The 26,206-nt window shown below is 28.7% G+C and overlaps 1 protein-coding gene across 3 annotated transcripts in view; it reads left to right on the top strand.

The window, feature by feature from the left end:
* The first annotated feature begins 9,360 nt into the window (after positions 1 to 9,360).
* LOC129978396 (cyclin-dependent kinase 4-like) overlaps positions 9,361 to 26,206 on the top strand; it is a 31,312-nt gene continuing 14,466 nt past the window's right edge. The window contains exons 1-2 of one of the 3 annotated variants that reach the window (XM_056090630.1): positions 9,361 to 9,432; positions 10,388 to 10,767. In XM_056090630.1, coding sequence (XP_055946605.1) covers positions 10,412 to 10,767 — 356 coding nt within the window. In that variant the 5' untranslated portion in view covers positions 9,361 to 9,432; positions 10,388 to 10,411. The other 2 variants (XM_056090631.1, XM_056090632.1) reach the window with 2 other exon arrangements.

The raw sequence follows: 26,206 nt of genomic DNA on the forward strand, positions 1-26,206 counted from the left end.
CAAAGTAGTCTAAAACGTGGAGATTCGTCAAAATCTGGAGTTCGAATTTTTTAGGATTACTATACTTTCTCTATACTACCTACACAAGAAAGTAAAAAAACAGTTTTAACTTCTGAATCGTTAAACATTTTGTGGACGTTGACTATCGTATTAAATGATACACGATAAATACGCGGCGCCAATTCCATTTTCGTCTCTATTGTGCATCTCTGAGGAAGGAAATAGGCATGCAACTTGACGAAAGCAATTTCGCTTCTGTGGTCATTTTAACGTTACTTAAATTGTTTCAATTCAGATATTCAGAAAGATCAGTTGCTTTCAGTGTCATATTTTATATTTCTGCCCTTTTTGATAACCACATCTAAGAAGCTAAATATTTCGAAAAGACTAAAATATGCTAATATCTCTATCATGTATAAATACGAATCCTGACAGTTTTTAGAGTTTTCTTGCAATTAAAAATCTTTTCGATTATAAAGGTTCAAAAATTTCTCGAGAATAAATTATATACAGAGAATTCGAGAATTGAAAAAAATTCTTGTTAAAGCATAAAAGATGAACAACGGAAGGATTTAATTGTGAATAATGCCTAAAGCAATTAAGGAAAGCCAGACATAAGGTCTAGTACAATCAAAACGCATCTATTGCTGTTACACGTCAAAAGATAGATTTTCTACCATCTAGATTAAATTATGCTTACTATTAACTGCTCTTCCGATAGTACAAAGCATATCAATATACAAATTATATTAGAGTTTTTCATAACATTTTTTTCTTAAATATTCAATAATTCCAACAAATAGAAGGCTGCACTCTTTTTGCCTGATAAAAAAAAATTTATTATTTTTGATTTAAAGAATCGAAGCTGGTCAGTTAGTTCTGATTTTAAAGTTTCAGTAATCAATAACTGAAATGCAATAATCAAAAAAGAAATACACATTTTGCATTTTCACTATTCTGAAATGTTCCAACTGTGTGGTGGGTGTTTATCGCTTTTAGCCATATATGTATCAACATGAAGATTCGGTGGGTTGAATAACGAGAGTCTCATGTTCATATAAGATGTTTGTGACAATAAATATCGTTGCCTTTTATTTTTAACAAGAAATGTTTGTTTAATGTATCTTTTCTGAAAATTACGTAATATAAAAACAATTACGACCAGAATGCTATAGGAATTGATGAGAATGCAACCAAACGAGGATGGACGAATCAAGTTAAAAATATAATCTTACTTCTTACAAGAGGTTTGAATTACTGTTTTAAAGGCTTTTTTTTTTTTTTTGTATTATAACTTTTTTTTTCTGCACCACCGTTTTATTATAGCAACTAAAAAGAAAAGTATTATTTCAATGGATGAATTTGCAGAACAATCCGTGATATAATAGAAAGAAAATGTTTATTTGTTGGGTAAGAACTTAAAACAGCGCACACTTTTAATAGAAAAACCTAATTTCTTTTTCTGTAATAGATAATATCAATGCTGTTTATCATTTATATTAGGATATATATAAATTATATATGGATTAGTTTGTTTTTTCGTCTTCTCTTTTTCCTTCAAAATATCAGTAAAGATTTATTTTTTTTCAGAAAATTTTTTCTTATCCTTTCTTTTCTTATCCAATATGGGCCTTCCCCTGCTTATATGCCATAATTGAAACTCTGTTGTACTTTCTATAAATTATTCAATGTAAAACTGAGAATCCATCTTTATACATGCATTTATTTAATACTAGCCGCCTTTGGCGACCAGCCGGTTCGCCAGTATTACCTCTCGCTACAATTTTCAATTAAATATTTTAAGTAACTGGTCCCTTAATAGATTCTCAAACAAAACATTTTTAATCTTCAAATTTTAATAGTGATTCCAAACTTATACTGTTGTTTAGATCGTTTCGTTCAATTTACTATATATATATATATTTTCCTAATGTGTTGTCATTTCCGATAAAACTTCAACTTTAATTTAAAGTGGAAATGCTGAAATTGTAATTAGTATAAAGATATTTTTTAATGAAACCAAGCTTTTTATTTTATTTACCATTTTTATTGTTATTTTTTTATTATTATTATTGAATATGAGTATTGCAAACAGAATCGCTCGGTATTTAAGTCTTATGTGAACTACAAAATATTTTTCATAATTTATGTAATATCTCAAACAATAATTCAACAAAAATTTCTCAGATTCAGCATAAAATTCAGTTTTTAGTTTTGCTTTCAAAAGGATTGAAATGAAATCAATAAAAATATTTTGTTCCAGCCTATAAATATATTTCAAAAATTATGAAGTCTAAATTTAATGCAGTAAGGTATCAGATTCTGATAAATATTCTGGACACACCAAATTTTAAATAAATGAATGAATGTTTCTATTTTCAACGATCAACTAAGACTTATTTATGAAGTTTTGAATGTTAAAAATTTAGAAAAACTCAACATTTTCATAATCTTAGGCCAATTAATCTTGAGAAACCTGTGCGCTGATTGGCGTATTTTCTTTGAAACGATCGATGGAAAATCTAAAATTATCCTTTTTATATTGAATAGTGATATTCAAATTTTCATAAATCAGTCAGTTTAAGTGATTGATTTAGTTGATTGGAAATTAACTCTTTTTATTTAAAATATTAGTGTTTCAAGAACATTTGCTATTCGTGATTTCCACAGCAGAAGCTTTATGTAAAATCAAAAATTCGTTATTTATTAGAGCATTTATTGAAATATAATAAGTTACATAAAATATAATCATTTTCCATTTAGACAATTTTAGCAGATCTGTGTCTTAATAAAGGTTTACAAATTAGCTGTGTGGCCCTGATTTGAATGGATATCCTGTTCATATTAAACAAAATTTGCCTAAAAATAAAACTGATTCATTGGATTAATAATATAGGGAGTGTAAAAGATCATAAAATAATTTTTCTTGAATTTTTTTAAAAAATAATATTTCATATTTGTTTCATTTTCTACAGACACGTGCCGGAAATTATATTTTTGCAGATTTCATTTCCAAAAAGATTTAATTTATTTTTAGTTGGAGCTTTAATCAATGTGATGGCAACACTTTGAAAAAAGCTAATTTTCTCCCATGAATGTGAAACGTGCTCGTGCAGCTTAAATCTTATTTTTATTTTGTACGAAAAAAATTGTTGAAAAATATAGTTAAAATATTTATTTAAAAATTCATTAAAAATAGAAATTTAATTTTAAGGTTAAAACATTGGTATCATTTAAAAGATAAATTTTTGATCTTTAACTTCATGTAAAAATCTTTTTTCTGCGGTAATATTTTCGGAAGTTATAGCAGAAACACGCCAAAATTTCGCTTATTTTTTAAATAAATAAAATTCTCATTTAAAACTCGAAAAAATAACCCCCAGGTGCACATTCCCTGCCTCCAAGGTATATACGTGCCAAATTTGGTAGCTGTATTTTGAATGGTCTGGCCTGTAGAACGCCAACACAAACACACACACACACACATTGAGCTTTATTATAAGTATAGATAGCTGAAATGAAAAAGTTACCAAATTTCACAGTTTTAATAATCGCAATCATATTATTCCGGGGTTTTTTATTATTATTATTCATATAGCTATTTATTGGAATATGATACATATCCTACTTTATTAACAATACTATAGCGAATATTATTTACTCTACTCTATTTATACTTATATCAAAGGAAATATTTGTTGTGCAATGTCCGAACAAATCTATCGCATTTACAACTATGAAATGTGGCACACAGGTAACCATGATAATGACTCATAACATTTCAGAAGCCGAATTTCTAAAATTTAATGTAGACAATTTTTAAATTTTTTTAGATATTTTTCTCGCATTCTTCCCCTTGTATGTTTTGATATTTGTAGGAGAAAAATAGATACAGCATCAGATAGAACAAACAATGGTCGTTATAATGAAATTTGTTTTGCGCCTCTTTATATAATTTTTTAAAATCAAACTTTGAACCAAATCCGTCGAAGGTTATTAGGTCTGTTTACTCGTATATATGCATATGAACATGACAACTGAAATATGTGACTAATTAGATAGATGAAACTTGGTAATAGTTTTATCACCACATTTTTAAATCTGTTCCAAATTTTTGACCAAATGAGCCATGTGGTTGACTGACAGTCTGTTGAACAGACTATTCCTGTATGTTCAATGCGATAATTCATGAATACAATTAAATTCATATATGAAATTCATTACAAGATACGGATGGCAAAATCGGAGAATATTATCGAATTCCGGATTCTGTCAATAGAATTAGATGCGGAAGTTTGCTTCCCTGTACAACGATGATGATGTCGTGTTCGCGGTACCACGGAAAGAGGGTGCAGTAGCTCCTGAGGGTAAAGACCCCTGAGCACCCAAGGGCAGAAGTCTGACTTCTGGCTCATATGAAGATGAAACTCGCACATTCAATTGCACAACCCCTTTTTACAGAGGGACACGTTCACACACAGAACACAAATGAAGAATAACCATGCCCGAACCGGGACTCGAACCCAGGACGCCCAGATCACGGGGAAGATGCGCTACCCGTACACCAGGACGCCGACTTCCTTTACAATGAAATTTAACATAAAAACCTCTCAAATTGTGGAAGAGTCCAAGAAAATCGGGAAAAAAAATCCTGCACAGGGTTCTAGATGGGAATGACTTTATATGTATGACTTTTCAAGAGTAAAATTAATCTTATTCAAAGATCTTAACAGATTTCAATGGCATATTTTCATCCTGGTACCTTGAGATTTTCATCAATATATGTTCCCCAAACTGTTATGAATCCAAAATAAATAAATAAATTTATAAATCATTAATCGAAAAAAATTCAGAAGCGCAAAGGGCAAGCTAATTGAAATTTTGTTTGTGGATTTTATATCAAAATTTAAATTTTCATCAAATGGTTTGTCTACCTTTTCTATCCTTATGGACGTAAGCGCAATAATTAAAAAAAGAGAAAAAGAGATCCAAGGACACGTGTTCATTTCCGGAATTTGAGAATTCCTCTTTTGGATGATTTTACTCATCAGAGGAGTGATATGTAATAAATAAAATCAACACATTTTCGGAGTTCTTTGTTAGATTTTGATTTTTATCGCGTTAGATACATTTTCTTTCTGTGTTGATATTATTGTCACAGATTAACTAATGTAGTATAAAATCTCATACACACTTAATAAAGTGCTTAAGAAATAAAAAAAATTATAATTTGTTGTTCACTTTAATTGAAAATATATAGTAATTTTAAAAATTTTGTTTCTTTGAAGTGGTATTTTTTCCTCCATTCATAATACTCATGTGTAGTTTGATCGAAACTAATTGAAATCGACTTGAATTTAAAATAATTGTAGACCATAATTGTTTATACCCATTTATTAAGAATGTTCGAGAACCTGTATGCCCAGCGTTTTGTCTGTTACGAAGGATCTTTTGTTCGCCTATTATGCATATTTTGTTCTCCAATGCAGCTCACAATGTCGAATATGCGAATTTTTGTCTTGCTAGCGAAATTTGCGCATTAGTAACGCAATAATGGTGTTTATTACAGATACCTCGCATTCCATCCTTTATTGTTGGTGTCATGTTTCATATTCATTGCCTAAAACCTATCGCAGCGCCACATTTCACCTGGCGGCCTTTTTGAACTATTTTTTTTATTGCACCAATCAATTTCCCATTGCTTGAAATGTATGTTCTCCAAATATGAAGACGTTATGTGGACTGGCTCTCTCGCCAGTCCATCCCAAACAGGGATGCTTTAATTTGAATCATTCTGTACTTTAAAAAATTATACAGTCTAAATTTTACAGTCTTTTGGCCCTAAGATATTCTGGTTTGCGAAATATTCTTGACACATCAACTTTTAAATAAAAAAGAAACTCCTTTCCATCTTGTGCGATCAAATCTGACAGAATTATAAAGATTTGAATATTACAATTTTAGACCATTCAGTCTTAAGGAAACTTGGACTAGCTTATCTTGTTTGAGATGATGCATAGAGTGTTCGAAATTGCACGTTTTTATAAAATAGTAATATTTAGATTGTCATTACTCACCCAGTTTTAGTCACAATAGTGACTTAACTTTCTTTTTTATTTAAACCCTTTTCTGGCCTATGGTGACCAGCTGGTTTGCTGGGGATATTGGTTATATATAATTTTCATTAAATCGTGTAGATATATTTTCATCCCATGATATTTCCAATTATCAACAGTAAAACCGTGTTATTTTAATTGTCTCTTACATATGCTCTGTTTATTGTGTACATTAACCTTTCTTTACCACCTTGGAACTATTAAAAACGTGAATAAAGATTCATCTATCTTCTAAATTTAGCGATTTTGTAGCTATATTTTTGTACGTCTTTTAAATTGCACAGATATTAAACAGAAACCTTGTTCTTTAGTTTTCAATAATGAAAAAAAAATCAATTGTTCCTATGGTTGATAAGCAATGAAAATGATTTGAACTTCAGGATAACAATGTACTTTATTGTTTAATATCAAGCAAAAAATATTTTAAAGAAAATTTTCAGAATTTAGTAAAAATTTCCAAGGCTATTAAGTCAGTATCATAAAAAGGATAATTTTTTAAAAATTTGAAATGGCGTAAAAGAATTTTCTTGTGATAATATTTTTGGAAGTTTTCACAGGAAAATGCTCAAATTCATCTTAATGTTTAATTAATAAAAATTCTAATGAAAATTTCGAAACAAAAAAAATTGTTTCTAAGGTATACATGTGCTGAATTTGGTAGGTGTAGAACAAAGGATCTGGTCTGTAGAACACACATACACGCACATTCAGATTTATTATTAGCGTAAAAAAAATTTATATGAAAATGAAATATTCTTTGGGTCATAAGGATATTAAAATTTCTTTGTTTCATTATGAAATGAATTTTTTTTTATTCGTGTATTATTGTTGTTCGATACATAGCATTCGAATTTATCAAGACACTTAACTGCGATGATTTTTTTAATTTCTTAAGATTCAAAATTAAGTTGTTTTCTAATATAACAAAAGGAAAAAAGGAATTAGAAAAGACATCAACGCACAAATCCTTATCTTGGAGAGATGGATGATGGGATAGAAATCACGCTCTGTTTAGTATTTTTTTATCTGTTTTGCTATATTTTGTATCTTTTTATTTATGTTTCATACCTATTAAACTCACGCTGCAAATTTGTGTCTAGTGCAAACGCAATGTAGAATAATGTAGATGCTAACAGTAAGCACTTATAATGTGTTTACCGTTAATATCATTATTATGAGAATTCAAGCAGTAAGTGGCATTTCATTCGGATTACCGTGCATCACGTTACATGAACGTTTATAGTTAATATTTTATCCGGATTTGTCTAGAGATGCATAATCCACGATTTTTTGAATAACAAATAATATTGCTATTGTTATTTTTAAATATGCGTTCCAAATATCTGTTATTTCAATCATATTATTAATTAAAAATTATTACTTAATATTAAATATAAAATTTATTAATTGTAATTAATATTTAATTTACTAATTTAAGTAACGTGTGATTGAATTAATTTATCTGTTTCAGCTTACTTCTTAAATTTTATTTTTTTTCTCAAAACTATTTATTTAATAGAGTGAGCCATTTTCTGGAAAAGGTGAGTTAAAAATATATGTCATTTCTTTAAAATGCTTACTTTAGTCCTATATTCTACCAATAGATGACGCCAGCAGTAAACAGAATACATGTAATCAAAGTCAATCATGTCACGAGCAATTAAAAATGATCTGTATGGAATAGTGCATCATCAAATACGAATATCGGTTACTCCCGTAAAGTGGAGCGGTGACTTCGCACTTTCCAGTGAAGTCTCGCACTTTCCGGTGAAATCACAGCTCCGATAAATTTCAGTGATATGCAATTCAATGATACGATACGATAATTCCAATAACCGGTCCGTTTACTTTTCAATCCAATCACAGATTTCTTTCGAGAGCTTCCATTGGACAGATCGTATCGATTGTTACTTTCCAGTGAAGTCACCGCTCCGGCAAATTTCAGTGATATCGTATCGATTGTCTACTTTCTATCGTGATCCAAAACCTGTAATCAAAATATCATCAGTAAGATCGTATCAAGGATTTGAATCACACCCCTCTTTGAAAAGTATTGATCACTTGTATTTGTGACTTTTTGATATTGGTTACGTAATAATCGCTCTTAAAATATTCGTCATCCCTAGATTTATCGAGGATCTTTGAATCGGCCCATACCATCTATCTGAAGGTACCGAAATTTTTTTTTTAACCTTCAAAGCTTTTAGCCAGATTTTTTGAAATGAATATTACAAGTTCATTGGCTTCAAGTGGATTAAAAATCTTATCTATAGCAGATGTAATGTTCACCTCTCAAACAAAAGAGTTTGGTAACGGTGGATTGGGCGTGGTGATTGAGTTTTTCCTGCATTTGATACTTTCCCTAGGATCATATGAAGTTTTCCAACCCTATTTATGGACAATCCTACACGTTTCTACCGGAGATAATATGGGTTTCTGATTCCATTTTAAATTAAACATAAGTTTCTTGTTTAATCATAGTTAATTTCCTGGATAACAAAAAGTTTAAAACATCGTGTTTCCTATTTATCCAATAATGTGCAATTATCATTAGATGAATTAAACATACTAAGAAATAATATTTTTGAATACATTAAAAAAAATCAAAATACATGTTAGTTTATAAATACATCATTCCACCTTCATCGTTGTTGAAAAGGAGAAAATTTTTCGTGTTAGAAGCATCATCATCATTAATTATACTAAAATTTGTAATATTTACTGTCATGTTATAAAAAATTCCTTACTCCACTCAAGTGTACTTACTTACTTAGAACACTTTTTTTTTTCTTTCCAAAAAAACAAAGAAACAAATACAAGCATCAAAATTATGTTTAGAAAAAGAATAATCATAAAAATATTCATTTAAACAATTTTTTTAAAAAAATTATGTTTATCATTATCTATTGTACAATCTTTAAAGTGAATATGTTGTTATACATAAATATTTCCATTCATTTATTTGACGTTAAATTTTTAAAAACAGTTTTTAAAGATTATTAATCTCCAAAATATACCAATATAATTATTTCTTGCTTGCAATGTATTGTTTTTGTGTAATATGACATTTAGTGGCATAGCGAAGGTAAATGATATAAGGAGTATTGGTATTCCATTTACTCATCTCATACTATCCCCTATCTTTTAGTCCTGTTAAGTACTTTTTTTCCCCACTCAGGTTTAAATTCGAATCTCTGCTAATAGATGTCACCGCTATCGTTCACGTTTGGCGGAGGAACTTTTTTTCATCCATTCATAAGAAAGAATGTGTGTATTCTTGCTTGGAATCAGTCGCGGGCAGCTGGAGTAAAAGCAGGTGATAATTTATTTTTTTTCCTATTGTGTAACGTTCTTTGTTGATGAAGCGGGAGTTTAAGTCTGAAATAAAATTAATTTTGAAATCTTGAAATTAATTGTTATAAACTTGTGTAAGAATATTATATGCTGCCTAATACCTTTTCTGGCAGTGCTATATAACTGAACAATGATACTTTATTATATGTATATGATGTTTATACTTGTAAAAACATGCCTACTGCCATCTAAGTGATTATGAAATGATTTTAATTATATCTTAAAAGATTTATTTTTATTATTATAAACATTTATTTAATTATTAGAACATTTCGATCATGTTTATGTGTTTTAAAAATTTAATTTATGATTAGTCACGTAAGTATGGCTTAGATAAAATTAACTCAAGCACATGTTGATTGTACATTTTTTAAATTGTTTATATATTAAAGTCATGTTTCAATAAGCTTTTACATAAATTAATTTTATTGTAGTAATTTTTTTGATATACTATGTGTACTCTGATATGTTTGCTTTTTTTTGAAGACACACAGAGAGAGATCTTATTACATATCTTCACTATACCTGTACATCGTCTTACAAATAAAAAAAAATCGTTTCGTTGCATTTTTGGATATTTTCTGTATTTGCATGTTATTACTACTGCGTTTTTCACTAATCAGTTTATAGTGGTGAGCGATAATATTATGCTGTTAATAATATAACTTACAGATTTTAAACATTTAAAAAAAAAATGTTTTAAAGAAATAAAAAAAATGACTTTAAAAGTATTGTTGTATTTAAATACAGTAATGAAGTAATTTCCCCTATTTATTGAATTGAAATCTAGTTGTTAGATGATATTTTTTTAATAAAGAATTGAAAGTGCTTGTTCAGTCAGGAATCTTCATTTATTAAATTTGACTGGTGTTGAAATTTTTTCATTGATACTTAACTTCTTTTCTGTTTATTTATAGTTGTCTTGAAAGCTGAAATTAAGTATGCCAAGTCATCTAATAGCCCAAAACTGTTCTGGAGCTCCAATTAATAATTCAAATGCTACAATAACTACTTCAAATTCTAACTCTAACAATCAACAACAAAACAATGCTCCAAACAATATAAGTTCTTTTAGTATTTTCCAACACAGTAGTAGAAATTATGATGATATGACAGTAATTGGAAATGGAGCTTATGGTACTGTATACAAAGCACGAGATCTTGCAAGCAATGGTCAATATGTAGCTTTGAAAAAAGTGACCATTCCTCTTGGTGAAGATGGTGTCCCAGTTAGTACCATCCGGGAAATAGCTCTACTGAAACAGCTGACTGCTCTTGAGCATCCAAATGTTGTGAGGTAAGAATTTTTTTGTTTCCAAATTGAAATTTCATTTGTATAGCTGAGTATAATGTTTGATTTTTCAGAATCATTTGGAATGGAGTTTTTTGTGATCATTTAAGTAATTTGCTTGTACCTCATATGAATTATCAGATTTTTGAACTTATAAATTGAAATTTAGTCATTATTAGGTGACATAATTTAACAAAAATTATGTTGAATCCATGAAGCTTTGTAATATTCTTTGGATTTACAGCTGAATCAGAACAGCATATTCCTTAAACAAAAGCTGCCATCAAGTTGTTAGTACTGAGAGCAAAAAAAATTAAGTAGTTAAGTTTTATTTTGTAATAGCTGAATTCCAAAATTATTTATAGGAGTTTATCAAAATTTCATAATTACATTTGATGAAAGCCAAGTTTTAATGGAAAGCCAATAATTGTTCTAATATAAAAATGTTAGAAATTATTTAGAGGTAATATTTAAATATCACCATAAAATTTGTGAATTCTCTTCAATATTTCTTTGTACCTTAATGTTAATTGTTTTACATTTTGGATATTACCAATTAGTAGCAATAACATGTGATAAGCAAGAGGTATATGCCCCTTCCTCCTCTATAATATTAAGGTAAGAATTTTATGAATATCAAATGCTGTTTTTTAAATTTTATGTTTAAAGTCATTTATGAAAAACAAGAGGAGGAGACCCCCCCCCAAAAAAAACAACAACAACAATGAATTATTAATACTGTGGCTTCCAGTGTTAGCATTATCAAATATCAATATTTCTTGTTTTAAAGCCAGATTCTTAAATGAAATTTGATCTTCAGGTATAACCCCAAATTATTATATTTTTGTCTCCAGATTATTATTTATTTGTTAATTGTTTATTGCATTATTTTTATAATGTTTGTCTCTTGAAAGATTTATCTTCTACATTTGGTGAGATTTAGTTTTTCTTCAAATTTACTAGAAGTTTAATTATTATTTCATCATCTCAAACAATAAAGAGAGGAAGGAGACAAACTAATGGGTTCTGATTTAGAGATATTCTAAACATCTTTTTTGGAGGTATTGTATTAAAAGGTGACTGTTTGAAGACTATGATTAACAATGATTGTGGCATACAAAGGAAATTAAGAACTTAAAAACATTATCATGTTTTTATTTAAAATATTCTAATTCTTCTCTAAGTGTTATCATATTAGTTTATTGGGGTTTCAAAGATATTTATCAAGATTGTTATAACTTTAGTGTCTTGCATCTTTGCTTTGCTGCTGGTTAAATTTCTAACAGAATTTCAAAACATTATTCTCTACAAATAATGTATAATATCATCATTGGCAGTCTGCATATCAATGACCAGTTTATCATCAGCAATATTAGGTAACATCATATGTTTAAATAATTTTTAGTTTCAGCTGTATCTTTGACTTGGAATAGCCAAGAATACACTGATATTTCTTATACTAATATTTCTTATTAATATTTGTAGATCAGAATTTCATTATATCTATAAATATAATATCTATTTATTTATGAGCACTTCATAAATATTTATTCTGATATAGAACTTTCTGAGTTTAGAGTTGCTAAGAAATGGTAGATGATCAGTGAAGTACTCTTATTTAGGATTTGTTGATAACTATTTATTTTATGGAAATTATTGGGAAAAAATGGATCTTCTAAACGATATTCCTAACCATCCTTGGCAACCAACTGTTTTCCCATGAAATTAATAACATTAATTTATTAATGTCAATCAACTTTGATGAATTCCATTTTATCATACCTAATGAAAGTACTATTGAAACTGTACTTGCACAATAAATATAGAATATTATTGTGCAAGTACATATGGTTAACTAAGTACACAAAGTGGCAAAATCAATAAACTAGTTCAGAATAAAGATTGTATTTAGGTTTTATTTTGCAATATATTTCTGGAATGAAGGACTTAAAGAGGACAAGCAACTAATATATCTATACATTATAAGCTACGAAATAAAAAGTTATTGAAATGAATTTAATGATTGAAATCCAAGGACTGTCATGATTTAGAAAATGTACAGTGAAGTAGTATTTGTAAATTTCCTGTCAAAACAGGACATGGAAGATACATGACTATTAATGGCATATTTGGGGGTTATGAGGCCTTTATATAAAATAAAGATTAATAAAATTTAGTGAGTATGCCTTAGCTACAGATTCTTTAGCTTTCTTATATATATATATATATATATATATAGGTAAATTAATTTGTGTTAGTAATTTTTTTCTTAATTTTTATTTATATGTGCTCATTTTACAATATTTCTGTTCAATCAATATAATTTTGATTCGTTCCTTACTGTTTTAACGGATTATGGTTTTACGGATTTGTTTAATAATGTCACTGTACAGATTGCTCATGCAAGTTTGTTTCTTTTTATTCAGTGTTATTCATTGTGTAACTTCTATTAAAATAAAATAGGCTAGATATGTTAAAGAATAAAAAAAAAGTAAAATGTGGATTGTAGCTGAGAATACATAATTAGATTTCATTATTATTGTAAAATAATGATTAGAATTCTAAATTTATTTTTTTCAAAATAATAATTTTATTAAAACAGTTACATAATACTGTTAAAAATAACTGCTATAATTCCATTTACATCACAATATTTTATGAAAATCTTGCATTTAAAAATAAATTGTTATTCAATGACCACTGTTATTTTTAAAAATGTTTAGTGATAAAAAATTAATTTACTTGAAAGAAATATAGGAAAAGAGGTATGGTAGAATCTCTCTTCTCTGATAATAATGGGAGCTTGTCAAAGATAGTTGAAAACTCCTGGGTTCATCATTGGTCAGCTGAAGGGAATGGAATCTGTTAATTGGATAATTTTCTTTCAGGCAACCATTGAAATTATTTAAAATGGTAGTATTTAAGTTTTATGACTTGGTCAGGATTTGTTACAGAACAATGGGAAATTCTTTTACTGCATCAAAAATATTTACTAAATATGACTAATTATGAACAGGAAATTATATAAATATATAGATTTCATAATTTTTCAGGGCATTTATTGACTGAAACAGCATAAAATTCAGTCAATAAACAGCATTTTACACCATTTAAAAGGATTTTTTTTTTTTTTTTTCCCATTTGGAGTTATATGTCTATCTCAAACAGTTTAGAAATTAGAATTGGTTTAGATTTAGAATAGATACCTTGCATATTACTATCACAAGCTATAGAGAAATAATTATTAATTGTAAAAACTATATTTAGTGATCTTAAATTAAAATTTATTTCATGTCAAAAGAGATATTTTAAAAGCTGTTACATTTATTGCATTTCATTGTAATGAATTGTTTTGTTTGAAGTTGCTTGTGTTGTAGAGCTTATTATTGAACATCAAGCCTTTTAAATTCTTTATTAGCAGAATTTAAATCAAATTAAAGATGTAATGCTTACTTTAAGTTGATTAGCTTTTCTTGATAACTTAATATTTGAATTTATTTTAATATCAAAATTGATTAAGCTATAATGATCTTAACAGACTTTTAAATTCAGATAATAAAATGAGAAAAGACAAATGGTAATTAATATTGTTGTATTTATTTAGGATAAAAACAAAGCTCATAACCAAAATAAATTTTGATCATGAGCTTAAATAAATTTAATTTTTTTTTCTTTTATCTGTAATGCATCATTGAAACGTCTCAATAAAATGTGTCATTGATATGATTTATAAATAATACAATATTTGATAAAATCATCTTCATAACATTAAAATTTGGTATAGGTAACCAGGTATTTTTTTTAAATTGAGTATAAATACATAAATGAAACATATATTACTTTCTTAGTAAATTTTAATATTGTTTATCATTTGTAGTGAACTGAAACTAGTAGGGTAAGATATTCATGCTTTAGTTAAATAATTCTGCAGGTAATGTATAATTATTATTGTAATTCCAGCAGTTTGTGGCATTCAGGTCAAGATATTCAGGAGTGTAGTCATTTTTAACCTTGAGAGATTAATAATGCTATATAATTTTTACTGTATGTAAAGCAGGCTGTATCTGCTGAGAAAAATAGTAAAAGAATGATTATTATTTTGCAATGAACTAAAATTTTAGAAAGGAATTAACTTCTTAGGTACAAGGAACAGGGGTTGAATTTCAAAAAAATAAAATATCTCAAAGTATTCTTTCCTCTAAGTTTACAGTAATATATTCTTATATAAGGAAAATTAATCAGGTCCTTTCAATACTGAATCTTTGCTTGCTTTTTGTATATAATATATTTCAGATTATGTAAATGCACAGCAATAATTGCAAAGTGTTGAAGCTTACAGCATGTTATATAGTTAAGACATTTGCTACTGTAATCTGAAATTTAAGTAGAGTTGTTGGGCTTTAAAAGTTTTAATGTTATAACTCTGGAAGACAGAAATTTTAATCTGACATTTTTCCAAACTTGCCCTGCATTTTTTCTGCAATTTTAAAGCTTTTATTGCATAGTTCCCTAGTACATTTTTTAAATTTCTGTTTAGGAATCGTTTATAGAACTGTGGCTTTTTATTTCTCCATTTTGCAGTTTTACCATTTATAGTGAAATTAGTCATTTAACAGAGTTTTGCAAATGAAATTTCAAAAGCAGAAACAAACTGATGCTCCTTTTCTTGCAAAATCTTTGAGCTACTTTTTCTTCTGATGTGCAATTCTAAGTTTTACATTGATGCCTTATATGATTTTGGGCTAAGAATCTTGTAACAGTTGTCAAGTCCTTTATCTTCACAGAAGTATAAAATGTTTTTATTTTATCTGTTTGTGTTTATATAAGAATATGATACAATAAAGTTTTACATTTTAAAATGAAGATATTGTAGATGGACTAATTAAGAATGAATATTTTTTGTGTGCCATAGAACTCTCATTTTCTGAATTACTATTTTTCAGTTTTTAAGAGCATTAGAACTAAATAAATTATTTGATCTCAGACTCAAGTATACTTAAAAAATGTCTGAATTTGGCTGAAAATTGTAGAAAGTTTGCTATCCAAGGATGGAGTTTGATCACATTTCACTGGACTGATTCTTCCTATTCCTCTTTCTAATTGATATGTAGTGCTTTTCATATAGCTATGTGTATATAGGATGACAAAGAAAGAAGAATCTAATGGGATATTGACAGGCTTATTTAATAAATTTTAAATATGAATAATCCATATAAAATTTTGCAATATAAAATTTAACTTAAGCATTCAAACAAGTATCCAGTGATTCCTATATCAATTAAGAATCATATTATTTTCGTTTAAATTAATATTTCGTGAAATAATTTAGAAATTTAGCTTGAATGTACCTTCTATAAAATTGACTTAACGAATTTCAAATGCATCTTAAAGAGAAATGTATGATTTTGCACTATTTTCAAATTTATATATGAAAACTCGACAACATGTATGTATATCTCTACTAATAATAAGGATGAATGTGTGTGTATTTTGTGTTGGTCCTGTACATATTCAGCTACCGAATTACAGCCATGTTGTCTGATTTGCAGCTACCGAATTTGGTACACATATGTATTGGAAAATGGAAATGTATGTCTTGGAACGATTTTTTTTTGAAACTTCAATTAATTAAAAATTCAGCTGAATTTTGACGTTTCATCGCGGCAATTTCCGAAAATATTATTGCACAAATATAAATTTTACACCATTTTAAAATTTAAAAAAATATTTTTTTATTGATACCAATTTAATAGTTCGAATTTTCTGACATTTTGACACTTTTTAAAAATATTTTTTTACCTGAGTTTTAAAAATAGAGCATATTGTTGCTCTGAAATTCAAACGGTTTTCATGCTTCATCACATATTTAATCCTCCATTGTTAAAATCTAAGGAAGATTATTCTGTTTAATATCTATGTAGTTTACAAAACAAAGAAAGAAAGGAAATTACAATACCACGCAATTTAGAAGGAAGGTGAACCGCTTACATTTTTAATAGTGATATGATTTTATGGGCTGTTTCCATTAGAAAGGTGCATGTACATAATAAACAGAGCTTAAGTAAAACAATGAGAGGAACATGGATTGGGTATCAGACAATTTGGCGGAACCACGAAGTTATATCCGATTTATCTGAAATTAAATATAAACAATATTTTCGGCGACCGAACTGGTGATGCATTGATTAGTGCACACTATTTCCTGACTTCATATTCAGTTGTTGCAATCACTAATATTTTGTTCAATATATTTCTTCAAATCTAATTTTTGTAATAAAATAGTGTCCTCTGTACAATATATTTAGGTTTTAGCTCGTTCATTCATTGAAACTCAGCAAAGTGATTAAGTCTCATAACATTAAAAAAATTGGTAAATGCCTTCCTTTTAACATTTAATCTTCGTATAACTTTCTCGTATATTTCCTTTTAGAAAAATTATTTGTATCATGCCAAAAAGAGCTGTGCATTCGTAAATAGGCTACATTTATTGTCGCCTCCGTATAATTAAAAAAAAAAAATGAATATATAGTAAATTCTAGATTATCCGTTTTGTAAATTTTTCGCATTCTTCCTTTTTTTTTTTTTTTTTTTGTGAGATTTTACTTTGCAAAGTTAAAAAAATGTCTTTTAATACAAAAACAGTTAATTCATCGTTTCTTTTTTTTTTTTTTTTTTTGTTAATATGTCAACCATTAATCAAACGTAGGGACAGAAATTTACTAGTAATTAAATCAGAATTGTTTGCCTTTCTACTGTGCATTAAAATTATTCAAAAGCATTATTGTGTTCTTTTAGGTTTAGTTATTCTGTGGATTATCCGCTATTGCCACATCACTCAGTTTGCGGATAATCTGGAATTTACTGTACGAATTTACTTTTTGTTGACGGATTTTGTTAAAATTTTCATACAGATCAACAATTTTGGTGTGAGGACCATTGACGAATTCCGATTTCCTAGGTAGCTACTTTGAGTATCTTGCTCTCATGCATACTAATAGATAGATTAGCAACCAATCTTCCTTTTGACTGATTTAGGACAAAATTTTGTTGTTAAAATTTATATTATATTTAACATATTTTTTGAAAATCTGAAAACATTTGTAGTTATATGGAATGCTTGCTTTTATTCGTCGGAAAGATGCAAGAAAAGTTTTGGAAGGTGGGGAGGCAAAAAAAAAAAGCTTTGTCGCTTTATCCCCCCCCCCCCAAGTTCTAACATTTGCTTAGTTTTTAACGAAAGATAATCATTAAATTTTCCTGCATTTCGAATCCTGCATACATTTTCCTGCATGCGAACGTAAAAAAACTGGTGCATTTATTTCATTTTTTAAACCACAAATATGACAAGAAGATTAAAAGATATTTTGATAAAAGTGTCATTTATTCTTGTTATGTTTTTCACTAATAATTGGAGAAAATGGTCTCCACGAAACTTTCTTGCATATTATCTGATAAACGTGCTGTCCACTTGTCATTCCCGCCTAAAATTATGGATCAGGAATGAATGCCACGAATGCTTATATTTTTATTTTCACACATATGTACTTTGTAATATAGTAAAGGAAACTAACTATATACTATTGGCAAACAATAATTACGAAAGATCAATCTTTGGTGTGAATCTAGTGTGCGATCATTGGGATTCATCGTTGACACAAGTAACAGAAAATCGAATATGTATTTTCGACTAGTTTTTTTCGATCGTTTAAAATCAAAATTTGACATAGAACTACAATTGTATTTGCAAAATAACGTATCAAATATGAAAGTACAGACTGATAGAAAGTCAATCCACTTGACGTGTTTAATTCCAAATTTGGTAGATATCTAAATTTAGATGCTTAGACGTCTGTGTACCAAATTTTATCCATCTAGCTCTTTTCGTTTTGTAGTTATTTTAACTTGTACTCGGACAGCCAGACAGAGTTACTCTGATTATTTGTCGTTCAAAATTTTATAGAAATCTAAAAATTTTGCGTTAAGTCCATATACCAAATTTTATCCATCTATTTTAAAGTGTTTTTGAATTATCGTGTCGAAAGATGGAATTAATTCCAATAAGTGAGTTTTCCGGAGTCAGGGTCTTCGTTAAAATCACAAGTTCGAATTATTGGATGTTTGCGATATTTTATATGCTTAAATGAATGGAAATAAGATATTTAAGAAAACACCAAACGGGTAAAGAAAATACTTGCAAAGAATTTTGTAACACAGTTTTTATTTTAAATGTCAACATTTTCTTGTTTTATATGAATATTAATATCATTTACGAACATGCGGTATCATATAAAACATATGCCATATAGAACCAGTTTGAACATGATGAAAATTAAAAGAAACAATATACTGCTTATTCTTCTACTAAGTGACATTTTTCTTTCATAGAAATAGCTAATCAATATATTCTAGTTAATTATATATAGTGGTTTCCAAAAGTGATGGAATGATTCAGAAATTTATAGTTGATAAAAAAAACCCTGTAGATTTTTGCTAATTACAAAAAAAAAAAAAAAAAAACTGTCAAAAGTGACCTGACGGTTTAAAAATTTATAGGAGAGGGAATGGATCCCTGCAGCAATATTGCAAGAAAAAATATGTTCAGTAATTTTTCATATCATTTTAAATTCATTCTAAATAAAAACCTATCGCATTTTTCTCATATACAGTGGCTCCCAAAAGTGTTCGTACACTAAAGAAATTTGCAGGAATTGTGTTCTATACTTCTTAATAAAGCATTTTATTAGTTGGTTTTTTTTAATTAGCATCTTTAAATAGTTCTTAATAAAACTGAACAAATATTTTTATAAAAAATCAAGTAGTATTGTTCTAAGAAATAAATAAATAAAAAATGTCACAAAATTAGAACACAAAAGTCTTCGTACATCCAAACATTATTTATTTAAATTCATCATAAAAATATCTTTTGCGGCTTATTTTTCTTCTAATTGAAAAATACACTAAAATCGTTTGATTTCAGTATTTAATATCACAATTATTTATTCTATTTACTTTATTCTTAGATATGACGCGCATTCGTAAAGAAACGAGTTTAAACGTACGAAAATTAATTATATTTCATTTTAAAGCTGGAAAATCAATTAGAGGCATTGCAACTATAACTAATCTACCTCATTCAACGGTGCAAAGCATAATAAAACGTTAGAGAGGGAAAAAGGATTGCAAACAAGCCTTGTAATGGTCGCCCTCAAATTCTGTCAGCTAGAAGTCAAAGAAATATTGTGAGTAAATTTCTAAAAAATCCTCGTCTGAGTGTAATAAAGTTTACTTCACAATATAATGAATCAAATGGAACTTCTATTTCCTGTGAAACTATTCGTAGAATTCTTCGGAATGCTGGTTACATGGCCGCTCTGCACGAAGAAAATTCTTTGTAAGTCAGAAGAACAGAATTGCTAGGCTTAAATTTACCAAATCTATGATAAACCAGCCAGAGAGCTATTGGAATCGTGTCTTATTTGCAGATGAAAGTAAGTTTAACATCTTTGGGTCGGATGGGAGAATCATTGTATGGAGAAAAAAAAAAAAAAAAAAAAAAAAAACGAAGAACTTAATCCCAAGAATTTAGTTGGAACAGTAAAACATGGCGGTGGAGGTGTCATGGTTTGGGGGTGTATGTCAGCGGCTGGAGTAGTAAAAGTGGCAGCACAAAAATTGGGCATTTTAAACTTTGTGTATTACCAAGACAACGATCCTAAGCACACGACCATGAATGTTCGTCTTTTTTGCCTCTATCATTGCCCTGAAACCCTTAAAACACCAGCTCAATCACCGGATTTAAACCCTATAGAACATATTTGGAAAGAATTAGAGGTGCGAATAAGAAGTCACGACATTAAATCGAAAATTCAACTGAAAGCAGTAATGATCGAAGAATGGAACAAGATCGGTGCAGAAGTAACCGACCGTTTAGTTAAATCTATGCCCAAACGTTTAAAAGCTGTTATAAAGAATAAAGGATATCCTACTAAATACTAAACATTTATAAAAATTTAGAAAATTTCATATTTAGTGATGTTTCTTTAAAGTGTATGATCACTTTTGTGTCCTATTTTTGTGCAATTATATTTATTGTCATTTTTTAAAAAATAATTTGCATTGTAATTAAAATTTATTCTTCACTGCTTTATTAAGAACTGTAAAAATATGCTATGAAAAAATTTTCATGTAAAAATAAGAATATATAATGGTAAATAATGAGGTTTTTAATTGATTCTTGTTGGTGTACGAACACTTTTGGGAGCCACTGTAAATATGGAATAATATTTTTCTAAAAATGGAACGGACATGGAAAAAGAATTGCAAAAATGAGCAGATGTTCATACATTTTTGAATAAATTCGTCAAAATAATAATAATAAAAATTATCGCCTATTTTTAAAAATTATTTCTCCAGTTTTATCATTTTAAATATCGTTTGTCTTTTTTCTTTTCTAATTTATTTTACAAAAAATATTCTATTTCTCTAAAGATGATTGTTAACTTTAGAAAACAATAAATAAAGTTCGAAAAATGAATATTTTTGGAACCTAAAGTGATGAATCAATTAGAAATATTACTAAATGTATTCCACTCGAATATTTACTGTATAACAAAATACGAAAAACCAAATCGGAAACAAGAAGTGATCGTCTGGCAAAGCCAATAAGATCAGAGTCTTATTCTGATAAAAGTTACGAAGAACCCATATTTGAGTACTATAAAATTTTTTACAGAATTTAGTAAACTTTTTTTTTTTATTACAATTACCCCGGAAACTATACAAGTACGGTTCAATTGGAATACATGGAGATATTTTTAAATGTTAAATGCGGCAGAAGAAAAATTTTGTGATTGCCAAGACCAGAATTTTATTTGCAAAATCAAATAAATATCTGATTTGAGTAAGGTCTTATTTACATGCATATGATAATGAATTTGACATTTTTTTTTTCATTTGCGATGGAATTTAATGGTGTAGCGAATCAAAAAAGGAGGAACTTAATGCTAAGAATTTTGTTGGAGCAATGATTTTGTAATGCGATGTTAATTGAAGGTATAATAAACCATTGACTTTATTCAAATATTAAAAAAAGTGAAGAATTAATATCATCACTTCAAAATTTAAGTGTCGAAATATCTTTATTTCATTAAGATAACCATCTTTAGTAGACGGTACCAACGTTCGCTTCTAGTTTCATTGTAACTGAGTGAAAGTTTTAACACAACTACGTCAATCACTAGATCTAAATCCACTTAAATGTATTTGGAGAAAACTGGAGCTTAAATGCTGGAAAATTCAGCATAAAAACAAAAAGTGAACTAAAAACGATTCTTGCCCGAGAATAAAGGAAAATTCATGCAGAAATTAAAAGAAAAAGTATGTTTTAGATGTTTGAAAGCTATTATAGATATTAACTGATATTCAACTAAGCATTAAAATTACCAAAATATTATTATATTTACACTTTTAACATCGTTATTAAAGTATTCGATGATTTTTGTGATTTAACTTTTAATATTTTGATTGTTGATTTTCCAAAATATAAATTTGTTTTGATTATCTTTTTGTTAATTATCCTTTTAAACAATGATTCCATCGCCCCGAATATTATTTTTTATGGTAGTTTATTTTTTTACATTCTTAATTCCATGCAGTAAAAATTCATTTCTGATTAAAAGAGTTAAGTCTTTGAATCCTATTGAGAATCTAGGATATATGACGGGGAGAGTAATTCAGTAAAGAAGTTGAGAATTGAAAATTTCTAGTTTTAGAAAGTTTTGTCTACATTTATTGTTTTTTTTCTTCTTTTTAATTAGAAAAAAAATTGATATCTCGGAACTGCAAATATTTTTAAAATTTCGAATAACGAATCCCTTATAAAGTTTCTTTTGAGCCTTGAATTTGCGCCATGTTTAGTTCACTTTGCTGACAGGTTATTTAAAATTCAGTTGAATCTCATAAGAAATTGATATAAATCTAATCGCGAACTTGCACCAACAGGAAGTGTATGACAAGTGTATTGAAAATGCAGGAAATGTGCACTTTTCTGTCTGACCTCGAGCTTGCCATTGATTGTTTTCGGCGAAGTTTCTACTCAGCGAAAAACGAAAACGAATTTTCTCACAATTCATAGCAGTTACTGTTTTATGAATGGATGAGAAATTTTTTTATTTGTTAATTTTAACATCTGATTTTGTATTTTTATTTACTTTACTCCATTAGTTTTTTTTTTTTTTTTGAAGAGGAAAAAATCCCACTACTAAAATTAGTGAATTGACTGGAAGCAATGTGTATAGTATTATTACTAAATGTGTTCATTTCTTTTTTATCTTTTTTATTCCATTTTTTTTGCGATAGATTTATAATCGTGAGCTTTTATTCTTTTTATATTGTAAATTTATTTTTGGCGCCAATCAGCCGATTTCGTGCATTTCATTCTCTAGAAACTCGATGGCTATGATTCTTTTTAATAATTTTTTTTCCTTTTTGTTAGTATCATGTTTTTATTGTCTTCTTAGTAATAAAATTGATTCTTTTTAATTTTTTTCTAATACATATTAGTAAGAATATTAGCCATTCTGTTTCAAATACGAATGGGGCAAAACAAACTTATTTTTAACGATTAGAAAATCACAAAAATGCTTAAAAACTTGAAATTTAAACAAATTGCGTCTTGATTGGTAGATAATTAAAAAGCAAAGCATTTCGTCCACATTTTTTTTCTGCTTCAGAATTGTTGATAAAATCTTACAGTAAAATAACTTTTTACTTTAACTATCATTTTTCATGTTGAATCGTATAAAATTCCCTGTTCTATTTTTGTTTCTGAAAAATTATCTGTACAAATCTTTAGTGATTTTCTTTTCCAAGAAAATATGATCAATCTTCTCTTGTAGATTTTTTTTTTTTTTTTAAATTTTGAATTGCTACATGTTATTCCAAACTAAATGAAGAAAAATAAATAAATAAATAAAAATAAAGTCATTATTTTAAAACAGTCTGTGACACTTTGTGAGCGCATTTTCTTCACATCCCTTTTCTTCGAAATACCAGCCAGTCGATAAACAACCCGGCTACATATGTGGTCCTTTTAACCCCCAGGCGATGGGCCAATTCTTAGAAAAAATAGTTAACTTTTTTTTTTCCTTTTGATTTTTTCTCCTCCCCTTTTTTCGTCCAATTCTTCCATGTTCCCCTCCTTTTGCGGTGCGTTTGGTGCAAGACACGAATTTCATGTGCTCTTTTCACCTTCACTGCTTTCTACCTGCCAAGGTATAATTTTCTTCGCGTAAACCAAATATTGTCTGGTTTCTAAATATTTGTGGTTGGTTTGGAAGCGAATGCAAGATACCTTTCTGACTGGTGAATAATCTAAATTTTTTATTAAAGGTCCGGAAATTCTCTGTTCTTTGTTATGAACCGAGAGAAAAATGTTATTTGAGAATCTTTTTTTTTTAATCGACTGATTTGTTTTAAAGTCGGTTCGATTTTTGATTTGTCAGAGTAAAGAGGAAAAGAATGTTCGGTATAAGGTATTATAATCATCAAGAAAATCGAACTCGAGATTTTGATGAATCTCCTCGTTTCCTACTTCTATATGTTTGAAAAACGAATTTTTGTCTGTCTGTTGTTATCGGTGAACACGACAACTACAGAACACTTTAAACTAGACAGATAAAATTTGGTATGCGTTGTTTGCGCCAAATTTATTTATTTCTATAAAATTTTGAATGAAGTTCATTTGGATGAAATTTTTTTATTTGGATGCCCAGATAAACCCGATAATTATGAAACGTAAATCGCGAGACAGATAAAATTTGCTACACTGTTTTAGCATCTAAATTGTAAATCTACATGACATTTTAAATCAAATAGGCTGGTTAACCTCCAATCGGTACGTATTTTGCATGCATATAAAAGCAATAGCTCAAAAGCGTAACAACTTGGATAAATGAAATTTGGTCCACAATTTTAGTGTCTAAAATTTGAATCATATGGTGAACTTAATTCGTTAATAGGTTGACCGTCTGTCTGCCTGTACGTCGTTATGCACAGGGGTGTTTGTGCTCCGGGGAAACCCCGGAATTCCGGGGATTTTGAACTTCGATCCCCGGAATTTCCGGGGATCGTCGTTCAAAAGGAAGTAGGAATAATAATGAATTATTTATTTTGATCTGGGTAATTTTGTTTGCTTTGAAAGCAGAAAACGCAAGGTCAGTGTGTGTGGTGAAAACTTTTCCTTTCTTTCTCCAAAGGCAGTGATAATGCGTGAAAAGGGGGAAAAAACTTCTTTTTTGTTCTTTCCTTATTGCGAGTTATGACTCATTCCCCCGGTTCTCGGACATTCTCTTCTGGATTCTTTTCGGCAAGTAGGCGCGGCAGAAAAAAAAGGGGGAGACTTCGTTCGACCAGATGTGCGATAACGTGACTCTGGGTTCAAAGGTCTTATCTCTACTGGCGTGGCGCCAATAAGTAGAGAAGGGGGATTTTTCGCCGTATTAGCTATTTGTCATTGATCGCTTCGCAACTTTTTTTTCTCCGCTGTGTAAAATTTTCGTTTCATTTATTGATGCACGTGCAAATTTTTCGTTTCGCTTATTGAAATATTTTTTTATTTATGTACGCAAGAGAATTTCATTTAGAAATTTCAGCATATGAAACAGAAATTACCCCTTAAAAATTCATATCTAATTAGTTTTACAGCATTAGATCCAGAGCTAAGAGGTAAAACCAGTACAATATTAGCTTTTGAAAAATTATCATCTTTTATGTCCCATATTTTTAGTGATAATGAAAAGTCAAAAGTAGAAGCTGAAATAAGGTTATACCAGAGTGATATTGATATCACCAAAGAAATGCTCTACACATCTGATGAAAGTGGAAATCAAGTCAAGTGTACAATTGATAAATATTGGTCTAAAGTTTTTAATTTAAAAGATGATTTCACAAATGATTATAAGTATCCTACATTGGCTAAATTGGTCAAAGCCTGCCTTAGCTGCTTCCATGGCCCATTAGTGGAAAGTGCATTCAACTTAATGGATACACTTGTCACTGACTATAGAACCTCTCTTAAGATTGATTCCCTAGATGCAGTGCAGACTATTAAATATGATTTAATGGCTTCTAAAGAAACCTCATGTGAAAAATATGGCTCAAAAAATCCAATGACTGATCCAATTCACAAAGATCTCTTACTGAATATGAACAGAAGTTGGAAAACATATCAAGAGGACTTAAAAACATGTATTTCAGATGAGTCGCCTATAAAAGTCTCTGAAAAACCTTTTACATTAGCAGAAAAGCAAACTGCTTCTACCTCTGCATGTGCAGTTCTCGAGGAAATTTCTTCAACTGTAAATGAGGAAAATAAAAGTCAACCTTCCTGCAATTATGAAGTTCACCACAAAAGAAAGACAAGCCCACAAACATCAGAAAATAAAAA

This window comes from Argiope bruennichi, chromosome 1 (assembly GCF_947563725.1).
Source record: "Argiope bruennichi chromosome 1, qqArgBrue1.1, whole genome shotgun sequence".
In the NCBI taxonomy this organism is placed as follows: Eukaryota; Metazoa; Arthropoda; class Arachnida; order Araneae; family Araneidae; genus Argiope; species Argiope bruennichi.